This window comes from Dreissena polymorpha, chromosome 4 (assembly GCF_020536995.1).
Source record: "Dreissena polymorpha isolate Duluth1 chromosome 4, UMN_Dpol_1.0, whole genome shotgun sequence".
NCBI classification, from domain to species: Eukaryota; Metazoa; Mollusca; class Bivalvia; order Myida; family Dreissenidae; genus Dreissena; species Dreissena polymorpha.
The window spans coordinates 24,677,776-24,690,512 of NC_068358.1; the positions used below are offsets into that span (position 1 = coordinate 24,677,776).

Genomic DNA, 12,737 nt, shown 5'->3' on the forward strand with positions numbered 1-12,737 from the left:
TTTTTATAAGATCATCTCACAAATGACCACCACACCCTCACACTATACCCCCACCCCACCCCCCCACCCCCCCCCCCAAATTTTTTTTTTTGATTTTTTTTTTTTTTTTTTTTTTTTTTTTTTTTTTAAGATCATCTCACAAATTATCACCACACCCTCACACTATACCCCCCCCCCCCGATTTTTTTTTTTTTTTTTTTTTTTTTTCGCTTTTTTGGAAGATAATGTAATAAATGTCCACAACCCCACACTATACACCCCTCTTCACTCCACTCCTCCCTCCTTTGTGATTGAAAATGAGAGTCCCTTCACCTTTAAAAAGAAAATAGATGAGCGGTCTGCACCCGCAAGGCGGTGCTCTTGTTTCTTAATGTATGCATGTTATTACTAGAATATGTATAGTATATTTTTAGTGTTGTTATGCATGATTTTCTACTGCCTTTATTTTTTACAGTGTTGTATTGTGTGTGCTGGCATTCATTTTGGTGTCAATTATATATTTAGATATTTTGGACATCGCCTATTCCTGTGGCTTCCACTGCGGCTATGCAGGATGGCGCTGACCTGTCCCTTCTGCAAGGTTACTCATCTGACCAAGCAGGGCCTGTACCGGCTGACCAGGATAGTGCTAGACATAGATTCATTCTACATTCTAGCCACTGAGAGTTTGCACTGTGTCAAGTGCAAGAAAAATCAGATAGGCTGGAGTGAAGCCATCTTGGATCAGCTGGATCCGGCTACCAGGTCCACGTTTCCGGTACAGATGATGTACCATAGCGCATGTGACACTCGTGTCATATACTTGTTGCGTCAGCGAGGCTTAGGTAATCATGACTTTGTTAAGCTAAAGATGTGTATATATCTTCCCCAAATGAAATTTACAATACGGTTAATTTGAGTCACTCTGTCGGTCAGTTAGTCTGTCTGTCAGTTAGTCACCAAGTCTCCATAAAAAGAATTAAGTTTGAAGATAGAGCTTCTCCTTGTCTTAAAGCCATACTATTTTACAACTTTTAAGACGAACCACACACATGTGCAAGTTTTGAAATGTTGCTGTTTCCGGTAACAGCCCTACTCAGCTACAGAAGCAGATCACTGAGCTTCACAATTTGAGGTGGACGAAGCAACAACTACAGTACATGAACGACTGTTCTTTGTACCTCAAGTCTGTGACAGCAAAGTTGATTTCCAAAACTGTCTTCGAGGAGCTGCCCAAACAATCTCAGTTGCCAACATACCAATGGTTCCTGCGTGTTTACCATCAGGAGGTTTTGTCTCGAGCAGAAGAGGTCAAGGCTGCTTTGACATCCATCTTTGGTCGAATTTTAAAGATGGACTCTACTAAGAAGGTATACATGGGTAGAAAATATTGAATTATACACTTTTAGAATCTGTTTAAGAAATAATATTTTTCTATCATGTATTGTTGTCGAATAACCCACAGTAAGGAGTATAGATGCGTAGGATTTAAATCACGAGTGCGAAGCACGAGTGATTTGATAACACGCATCTACACAACTTATTGTGGGTTATTCGACAACAAACCATCATAGAAAAATATTATTTTGGTTCTAACACGATTCTGATTGATTTGGTTCAAGTTTTAGGATGGAACTATATTTTTCAATACTCCGCCCTTATCAGTACAAAGTTCACTATTTAGTGACGTCATTGAATTGTACAAACATATGACGTCATTTTCATTCATAAATATTTTGCAATTGACGTCACTTTCATTGAAAACAACAATCTTAGAAACTTAATGACGTCACGTTTATTGATGCTACTGAAAAGCTGACATGCTATAAATGTTTTCTGAATTACGTTTCCTAACAAATAACATTCTTTGTAGACGTGGTTATGCCACTTATCACCAAATATACAATTTATTGTTTCATTACATTAATATACAGGCTACATTTATTACATTTCTTTTAGAGCGGGTTTTAGCGCGTGCATTTTACTGCAATATTTGCTTTATTTATTGGGAACTATTTTCGAAACATTAAGCTCCGCCCATAAGTTATTGCAGAATAACCCACACTTGATTTCCTTCTTTGTCTATAGAAAACAAGTCGCGTGCCGTGTTAGAATAGAAAATAGACACAATAACCATAGAATAAAATTACAATTGTCTTAGAACTATTTTACATTTATTTCAGGTGACCAAGAAGCTGGCAGGTGAAGCTGCTCGGACGGCAGCATGGTCGACTAACGTTGGCAATGAACATGGCCAGGTGCTAATGAGCGTTATGACATCAATTGAAGGGTGTGGGTTAGACGACATGGTGAAAGAACGCTATTCCGAGGCTGATGTCCTACCACCAATCCTGCTGTACACAGACTGCGACTGTTGCGGGAAGTCAGCACTGATCGACATTTTCAGGACAGCTTGGCCTGACCTTGTGGTGCGATTAGACGTGTGGCACTTCATGCGGCGTCTTGCTGTTGGGGTCACAACGGACACCCACAGACTGTACGCGACATTTATGGGTCAGCTTTCAGCAGCCATCTTTTGTTGGGACAAGTCTGACCTGAATCTTCTCAAAGAAGCTAAAAGGCAGCAGCTTATACAAGCAAACATCACGGACCCGTCTGACTCAGATGTCTCTGTCCGTTTAGACCGTAAGGAGTTGTCCCTGCACTGTCGTCGGATGACTCGAAGCACAGAGGTCATCAGGGAGCGTATCCAGGCTGTCTTGGAGTTGTTCGGTGGTGACTCAGGAAGGGATACCATGGGTGTACCACTGTTTCATGAGCGTATCTGGGAGCTCTGGAAACAGCAGCAGAAGCATGTAGAGTGCATCCAGGACCCTAAAGGTGTACAGCTCTACACTCAGACGGGCACGCTGAAGAAGGGTGGCGTGGTGTTGCCTGTGTATCGCTGTGCACGAGGATCTACCTCCTTGGAGTCCTTCCATCTCCACCTACAGCGATTCATTCCTGGTAAGATTTATTTGTGTTCTTTTTTCTGTGTTTTAATTTAAGGTATAAATATATTAATTGCTATTATAGCCTTTAAGGTACAATGTCATACAAAATAAAACCCCATTTGTTGCATGTTTCTTAATTCCAATCATGAAAGATATACAAAGACATGTAAACTAGTTATAATACTACTAATCTCTTGTTGAAACATACATCACTCCGTTGAATAGTGTTACGATCTTAAATAGTAACATTTTGTGTGATTGTTTTGCAGGAACCAGTGCAAGCGCCAGCAACTTCCAGACTTACCTGCTGGAGGGCCTGATGCGCTGGAACGCAGACCGGCAGATTGCTGCGACCAGCACTAAGAAGGAGACTGTATTGTATGACTCCAGATTGAAGACAGCAGCCAACAGACTGAGTCAGGAGCTTTTCAACAAGGATATCTTCCCGACATTCCAGCCACCAAACAAATACACTGGTAATTTAAATTTCTATTTGCTTTTTTATTCACACATTTCTCTGACATTTATTCTATATTAAACCAGATGTACATTGTGGAGTAAATCAGGCATAATTACCATTTTTAAGCAGATTACTCCTTGACATGAACCTATATCATATAGCGCTTAAGTTCTTACATTTTTGTTTTACAGGAGAGCTGATAGGTATCGAATACCTATACAACCAAACGGGTAAGCCTCTAGGTGCTAAAAACCCTGTAAATGAGGTGGAGCCTGATGACAGCCTTCTGGATGAGGGCTTTGAGGACTCCGCGGCCATGGATGATAATGATCCAACCATCCACATAGTGGATTCCTTTCTGCCTGCTTTGAGTCGTGAGAGGGCTCAGCAGATCATGCAGCAGAACAGGCCGTCTCAATCAGGTATTGAAGGAGAACAGTGATTATACTTATTTTCATGTTGAAATTAATGGCATGTTTGTGTTACTTTTGTTCAGAAATGTTGATTGTTAAAAAGTTAGAGAGGGTGTTATAGTAGATGTCATAATTTAACAAAACTGTTCTGATTCTTTAAAGAGATGTCAGCGAAGGATGTGTATGGCCAGCAGATGTACAACGTTCTCGCTAAGCTCAAAGCCAAACCTACCACCATGAGTGCCTCTTTAGAAACAACAACAGCAGCTTCTATGACAAGAGCAACAGCAGCTTCTGTTACAACAGCTGCAGCAAGTACTTCATCATTATCTGCCGTAACTACCGCTACATCAGCGTCGGCTATCGCTGGCAGTTCCCAACGTGTTGAGGATAAAGCTGAGGTAGGTTTTGATGAATGATATAATGTAATAAACTTAGGCATTCTGTCCTCAAATGATCACTCATTAATGATTACAATTTTACAATTTCATGTTGATTAATAATGGAAACTAATAACTCAATATAAACATTAATATCTTTGTGTATTTATGATTACACCCATTTATAAATCAATAGGTATATTATGGAGTCAGCATGTTAAATTGGCATTTTAATTGCAGGAACTGTGCAAAATAAGCATAACACATGTACTTTTAAATTTTTAGTGCTCTGCTTATTTTCCATTAATACATTTCTTTCTCAACTGATTATCCATGCTTTCAGGACTCTATTGGACCAGACAGAGTTGCAGGTTATGGTCATGTGATGGACCTGGCTGAGTATTTGTTTCATTTAAAAGACAAGGAAAGTAAGGCCATCACCAACGCAGAAGCTGACCACATCGTGAAACTGTGGTGTAAAATGTCCCCTTACGACCAGTCGCCGTCAAAATATAAGGACCGACATCAGACCCAGCTGATCAAGGGACGCTTCAAGGCAACAAAGACAACCCGGATACAGCTGGTTCCTGGAGTCCAGAGTGTCAGAAGGCAAGAAAACTACACAACATCACATTAGTTAATTTTCAATTTATAATTTGTTATGACCCTTATTTGAAGAAGAGGGGGTATATTGTTTTTGGCCTGTCTGTCTGTCTGTCATTCTGTCCCAAAACTTTAACCTTGGTCATAACTTTTGCAATATTGAAGATAGCAACTTGATATTTGGCATGCATGTGTATCTCATGAACCTGCACATTTTGAGTGGTGAAAGGTCAAGGTCATCCTTTAAAGTCAAAGTCAAATATATAGGTCAAAATCGCTCAAAAGGGGAAATAGTGTTTCTCAAGCACATCATTTGTTATTAATGTTCCACAAGTTTATCAGGATTTATTAGCAAATAAGCAACATGTATCAAACCTATTTTCACTGTTTTATTTCTGTTATTATTGTGTCTGTATTATTCATAAAATATAAACCATTATATTTAACAATTACAGATGTGCTTTAGCCCCACACCTTGGCCCAGCCACCTGGCCTGACTGTAACAGGTATCAGGAAGCCTTGCTGGTCAAGTTGTGCGCAGCCTTTCCGGGTTCAACCACCAAAGATGGCGTTCAACAGGCGCGGTGGCGGACAGTACTGGAGAAGTACAACCTAATAAGAGAGATGGTCTTCAACAGTCAGCGCGTGATACAGAATACACGCATTCAGCTGTCTGATATAAACCAGCGCACCTTGACTGCTTGGTAGGTATTTATTGACTAGTACAGTGCACATATACATAAATATTATCGGCATATTATAATATTTCATTAACATTTTGAGTCAATTTATATATTACTTTATTTATATGACAATAATAATCGATTAACATAAGAAAGGCTATTTATGCCCCTTTTTAACAAAAAGGGGGTATATCGTTTTTGGCCTGTCTGTCATTCTGTCCCAAAACTTTAAGAAATCTTAAAGTTTTGTTATACCTTTTGCAATATTGAAGATAGCAACTTCATATTTGGCGTGCATGTGTATCTCATAAAGCCGCACATTTTTAGTGGTGAAATGTAAAGGTCATCCTTTAAGGTCAAAGGTAAAAAAAAGAAACAAAGCGGCGTATTTGGGGTATTGTGTTTCTGACAAACACATCTCTTGTTCTTGTTTCTATTAAAAAATATATAGATTATAATTTATATAGTTGTCTGATTTCAGGTTCAGTGCTCGTGGAAAGCGCAGAGAAAGAACCTTGCTGGAACAGGGACTTGCCCTTCAGTCAGTTCCACTGGTAGCGCCTGAATCACTGCCAGCGCCCCTTAAAAGGCCAGTTTCCTTGGAAATGGGAACCACTGAACCACACAAGTTCCCCATCCAGATCACCACGAAAGGCTCCCTCATTCATCAAGTGCGCAGAAGAATTCTGCCACTAGATGAGGTAAACCATGAAGTGCCGGTGCCCATAGCACCAGCCCCATTTGTGCGTTTTGTGACTGCTCCCGCCCCTGACCTGGCACTGACTTCGTCGATTTCAGCCCCAGCCGAATCTTACCTGCCATACTCTACAAAGCATTACAGGAAGAGGAAGCTGGAGGCTGAGCAGGCAGGGGAGTTCCGGAGACAGTACCACAAGAAACTGCCCTACCACAGCTGCAACAAATGTTTTGAGGACAGGATTACGGGTGGGCACAAACAGTACTATGGAAATTGGTGGTGCCCCTTCAAGTCATCAGAGTCTTATGAAGAGTGGATAGATGCTCTTAAGCTGAAGGGCTATGGAAAGAAGAAACCAAATGAAAAAAGTTAAACATTAATAGCTGGACATTCATCATTCACACTTAAACAATATCTGGATATAATAGCATTTTCTGACACTGTGCTTTTGGGCTTATACAACAACAGTATTAACATTTACTTTAACGACAACAGAATTAATATCAACTTTAGTAACAATTAAACAAATCTTAATGCTGCCTAGCTTTTATTGAGAATTACACAGTGGTTTATTCATTTGTGTTTTGCATATATAAAAGCTAGAAGGTCCCAAGCCATTATGGTACATGTCACAAGTAAAGTGACATCTGCCTTGAAAAGCAGAGGGAGAACGAATTGTGTTTTTTAAAGCTTCGAATAATGTATTTACACATTTGATGTTTCTTTACTTTTGGAAATAGTTAATTTATATGACATTTATAATTGCAACCAATATTGCTGTTAACGGGAACTTCCTTATAGTGTAAGCAAACACACCTTTTCGCGTGAAGAGGAAATCCAGGTTCAAATCCTGGTGGGGATCCCAAATAAGCAGCAACTCTTTTAATGTAAATAATGCACAGAATATTATTTGTTTTCATAGTGAATGGATTTTAATATTTATATTAAAATTGATACCAAGATGTTTTTTTAATTCTGTATCACACACAAGCACACACATAGTAGTAATAATGTTGTTATACTATAGGATTTATGATTAATATTAGGACACTATCATTACCTTCAAACTATATTAGACCTCAAAAACAAAACCTCAGTATTCTGACTCGTTTATTTATCATAATTGTTACCCTTTTTTCACTTAAAAAAAGGAAATGGTTTGTTTGAATGAAGTGTGCATCTTTGTATCGGCTACAGAATCCTATATTCATGTCTTCAAGGTCATCATATAAGGCAAATACTGATTAATGTACACAATTATTAGGTCTGATATTGAAATTTTTAGACATAAAAGCCGATATATGTTAAGCAAAGGTAACATAAATGATGGTTTGGGTACGAATGTAAAGGTACATAGCAACGTGGTATAAATGTAAATAATTGGATTTTTAGCTCATCTATTTTTTGAAAAAAAATTATGAGCTATTGTCATCACCTTGGCGTCGGCGTTGGCGTTGGCGTTGGCGTTGGCGTTGGCGTTGGCGTCGGCGTCCGGTTAAGTTTTGCGTTTAGGTCCACTTTTCTCAGAAAGTATCAATGCTATTGCATTCAAACTTGGTACACTTACTTACTATCATGAGGGGACTAGGCAGGCAAAGTTAGATAACTCTGGCGTGCATTTTGACAGAATTATGTGCCCTTTTTATACTTAAAAAATTGCAAATTTTGGTTAAGTTTTGCGTTTAGTTCCACTTTTCTCAGTAAGTATCAATGCTATTGCATTCAAACTTGGTACACTTACTTACTATCATGAGGGGACTGGGCAGGCAAAGTTAGATAACTCTGGCATTTTGACAGAATTATGTGCCCTTTTTATACTTAGAAAATTGACAATTTTGGTTAAGTTTTGTGTTTAGGTCCATTTTATTCCTTAAGCATCAAAGCTATTGCTTTCATACTTGCAACACTTACTAACTATCATAAGGGGACTGTGCAGGCAAAGTAATGTAACTCTGACTGGCATTTTGACAGAATTATGTGCCCTTTTTATACTTAGAAAATTGAAAATTTGATTAAGTTTTGTGTTTAGGTCCACTTTATTCCTACAGTATCAAAGCTATTGCTTTCATACTTGCAAGATTTATGAACTATCATAAGGGGACGGTGCAGGCAAAGTTATGTAACTCTGACTGGCATTTGGACGGAATTATGGGCCCTTTATACTTAGAAAATTGAAAATTTGGTTAAGATTTATGTTTTGGTCACTTTACCCCTAAAGTATCATAGATATTGCTTTCATACTTGGAACACTCACAAACTATCATAAGGGTACAGTAAAAGGACAAGTTGCATAACTCTGGTTGTCATTGTTACGGAATTATGGCCCTTTTTTGACTTAGTAACTTTTAATATATGGTTAAATTTTGTGTTTCGATCCACTCGAAGTATCAAGGCTATTGCTTTCAAACTTCAAATACTTACATGCTATCATGAGGTTACTGTACCTGGCAACTTGAATTTTACTTTGACCTTTGAATGACCTTGACTCTCAAGGTCAAATTATTAAATTTTGCTAAAATTGCCATAACTTCTTTATTTATGATTAGATTTGATTGATACTTTGATGAAACTACTCTTACCTGACATACCACAATAGACTTCACCCAAACCATCCCCCGTGCCCTCCCCCCCCCTCCCCCCCTCCCCCCCCCCCTATTTTTTTTTTTTTTTTTTTTTTTTTTTTTATAAGATCATCTCACAAATGACCACCACACCCTCACACTATACCCCCACCCCACCCCCCCCACCCCCCCCCCCCCCCAAATTTTTTTTTTTGATTTTTTTTTTTTTTTTTTTTTTTTTTTAAGATCATCTCACAAATTATCACCACACCCTCACACTATACCCCCCCCCCGATTTTTTTTTTTTTTTTTTTTTTTCGCTTTTTTGGAAGATAATGTAATAAATGTCCACAACCCCACACTATACACCCCTCTTCACTCCACTCCTCCCTCCTTTGTGATTGAAAATGAGAGTCCCTTCACCTTTAAAAAGAAAATAGATGAGCGGTCTGCACCCGCAAGGCGGTGCTCTTGTTTAATTTCTAATAAGTCTCAGATGCACCATCCTAGATATATGTGATTATATGTCAAAATTAACATAATAGTGTGTTAATTTCAGTCAACATAAATGATGGTTTGGGTACGAATGTAAAGGTACATAGCAGATTGGTACGAATGTAAATAATTGGATTTTTTATTTTTAATAAGTCTCTGATGCACCATCCTAGATATATGTGATTATATGTCAAAATTGACATAATAGTGAGTTATTTTCAGTCATATTATATAATTTAATAAAAGCATTTATGGAAGGCCGGGATGTTGAAGATCTGCAGGGATCCTTTGAGCGGACAATTACGCAAAGAAATGTAGTTTTATCTATATATATCATAGCAGTGCAGCGTTTACAATTTGCAGGTTCGAAATCGTTCGCATTCTTTAGTTTTGTGATCACGTGAAAAGTTAATTTTACATGTTTTTATTCGCAATTTATTTACTAAATCGAGAACAAATATCAAACAAAATAGAGAAAATATATAGTTGTTTCATTGGTCCATAAAAATAAAATGGATGTAAAATTACTAATTTGAAATTAACGTTCTGATACACTTATTGAATCTGTTTCCCCAGGATATGCTGTTCTATTAATATTTACCTTTATCAACACGAACGACAACTCTGCTAGGAGAATATTATCAATGAAAATCAACGAGCAATCTCCTACGCAGTGGCGAATGCCAAGGGAAGTAACTGAAAAATCGAGTTATCTCAATCGGACTGGCTCGGTCTTTTACATAGGTCGCCATTGTGAAGATATTTTTTACTGGTTATCAAACCTTGGACGCTGCTGTTCCAGCATCGTCAAAAATAAATACCAAATCCATATATAATGAAGTGTCACATAAATACAGTTTGAACATATCCGATTGCGTTTTTTCCCCATTAATATATTGTATATTTAGTTTTAACAACATGTAAAACATTTTAACTACGAGTTAACAATAGATCATCTTCCCGCGGTTCTGGACGCTAGGATAGGGAATCCACTAAATGTAACAGTTTTTCCTTAAATAATGTAGCCCAACACTGTATGTACTTTTTCGTGTAAAGAATGCTCCTCGGAGTAAGGTCTAACTTTTGGGAGAGAACGTTCTGTGCCATGATTATTATTACAAGTTTCTGGTTGTTGTTAAAAATCATGTGATGGTGCGCTTCTCTGAACTCAAACATTCCCCATCGACTCTTTAGAAATGACTCACTTAGCAATATCATGGTCACTGCGCTCTCTTTGATGCCTTTGAGAATGGCATCGGCAATATTATCGCCAACTTTAAAGTCTCTATAATATACACAAAGTTTAAATTCTGGCTTTAACAAAGGCACTTATGTATCTTTAACAAACGTAGTATCCTCATCAGTGAAGCAAACAAAAGCGTCATACGTATGGCAGTAATCGGGTTTCTTGCGTTTGCACTTTCCTCAATTTACTAGAAAGTCGAGACGAATGTGCCATTTGTAAAAGTCTATAACCTGGATTTCGTGCCGAAATTTGAAGACAATGATAACATCTATGAGCAAAATAACAGCTACAGGGCTACAGGAATTATAATTGTAAGACGCTGATATAAATCACAATTGTCAGGGTGAAAACTAGCAGCAATAGCTATTGTGCCTGATTGAACTGAAGTGCATGTTACATTGTCGATAGACGTTGTGTGTTGGGTTCGGATCCAGGTAAATAAATGCTCGTTTTCACACGAACATTCCAATGGGTTGTCTCTTAATGTTAGAGTTGACAAATATGACAAGTCCATGCTATTAAATATCTTGAGTTTGTTATGGTCAAGATAAAGCATTTTCAGCGATTCAGGAAAGATCTTTGGAGAGACACTTTCAATTAGGTTTTCCCCTAGGTCCAATATTATTAACGCTCTTAATTCAACATATGTTACGTCTACATGTTTAATTTTGTTGTGCCGTAAACTTACTTCCCGCAGCATTGGTAACTTATACAGTGAAGGCAACTGTGTTAACATATTATCAGAAAAATCTAAGAATTGAATACCTGATAAACACTGTAAACTCAGTGTTATTATTTTGTTAGAACTTCCATTTATACATAGTAGTTTTGAAAACAAATCTTCAGTGCAAGTTAATGTTTCTTTAGATATCAGAGTTGGAAAATATTTCAAATTATTGTTCGAAATATTAATTGACATAATGTTAGTCGAATTTAAAATTAGATTACCTACATCTGATAAGTCGTTGTGGTTTAAGATAATTTGTTCTAAAGCTGTGTTATGTTTGAAAACGCTTTCATTTAATGCCGTGATATGATAATTGCTTAAATTGATGTATGTTAATTTTAATAAATCAACAAACTGATTAGGGTCCACTTGCGTTAGCCTGTTCTGTGACAGATCTAATTGACTGATAACTCCAATACCTGAAAATGCGTTCTTATCAATCGAGGCTAGTGAATTGTTCGCAATAATGAGTTTGCGTAACTGTGCTAGTCCTTTAAACAAGGACTCATGTACCGTTTTCAATTGATTGTTAGCAAGATTAATTTCAAATAAATTATGCATAATTGCAAAAGTTCCGACAATAGAATGTACTAGATTGGAACTAAAATCCAGGCTTATAATATTATCAAGGCCTCCGAATATACCCTCAACATTTATAATAGAAACAAAATTATTTGTATTCTCTGGATTGAGTTATTCATCGGGGAAAATGTTCCGTTATGAAATTCAGTAATGAGGTTATTAGATATATCTAGATCAAGCAAGTTTTCAAGCCAAATAAAAACTTCTCTTTGGATGCTAAATATTCAGTAATTACTAATCTGCAAAACTCCATTCACATTGTAATCCTTAAACATTCCAGCCGTTAGAGAGGAAAAATTGTTTCCACCAAGATCTAACGAATTAATTGTAGAGCCACTGCAATTTTGTGTGAGGTTTCCATTGACAGTTGTAATGAAATTCCGACTTAACTGCGAAAAGACTAGTTGGTTATTGCGACAGAAATGAGCAGACGAAATCTCCCGTAACATTGAATCCTCGAAGCTGAACCACACCAGTTGAGATAATCCGCTAAAAGTATCCAAGGGAAAGAAGTCAACTTTGACTTTAAAAGTCAAATGTTTTAATCTGTTCATTCCTTCAAACAGTTGTTTCGTTACATTCTTCAACGGTAAATCACTTATTTCAAGATTTACAATATTTTTGAAATTTCTTCCAAGATATCCCCCTTCAATATCGTTCATAACTAACTGATTGTTATAACCGCTCCTTCCACCTATTAAAAAACTTTCAACTCTTCGATACGCCAGGTTCCATGGTGTGCTATTCATATCTGTCCAACTGATGTTTGAACAAAATTCTCCCGGTTCAGATTTGATTTCTTCATTAATATCTGGCATTAAACGGTCGTAGAAATCTCTTATCCAGATTGGAAAATCACATTGAAAAATTATTAATTCCGGTATTCCATCATTTCCTGACGGTTGTCTTCTTGCGGTAACAGAAAAACTAGCCACTATTTGTAGCATACCAAGAATA

General features: G+C 37.4%; 2 protein-coding genes across 2 annotated transcripts in view; one reads left to right on the top strand and one right to left on the bottom strand.

Moving 5' to 3' along the window:
• The first annotated feature begins 684 nt into the window (after positions 1–684).
• On the top strand, positions 685–7,129 carry LOC127878284 (uncharacterized). The gene is made up of 9 exons (XM_052424804.1): positions 685–824; positions 1,070–1,349; positions 2,163–2,946; positions 3,203–3,409; positions 3,585–3,815; positions 3,969–4,207; positions 4,530–4,795; positions 5,245–5,493; positions 5,954–7,129. Exons 2-9 carry the CDS (start codon positions 1,140–1,142, stop codon positions 6,540–6,542), a joined length of 2,775 nt encoding a protein of 924 aa, XP_052280764.1. The 5' UTR covers positions 685–824; positions 1,070–1,139; the 3' UTR covers positions 6,543–7,129.
• The window catches only part of LOC127878285 (leucine-rich repeat-containing G-protein coupled receptor 6-like), a 37,565-nt gene continuing 31,626 nt past the window's right edge, over positions 6,799–12,737 (bottom strand). The window contains 2 exon segments of the mRNA XM_052424805.1: positions 6,799–6,820; positions 10,400–10,644. Coding sequence (XP_052280765.1) covers positions 6,799–6,820; positions 10,400–10,644 — 267 coding nt within the window.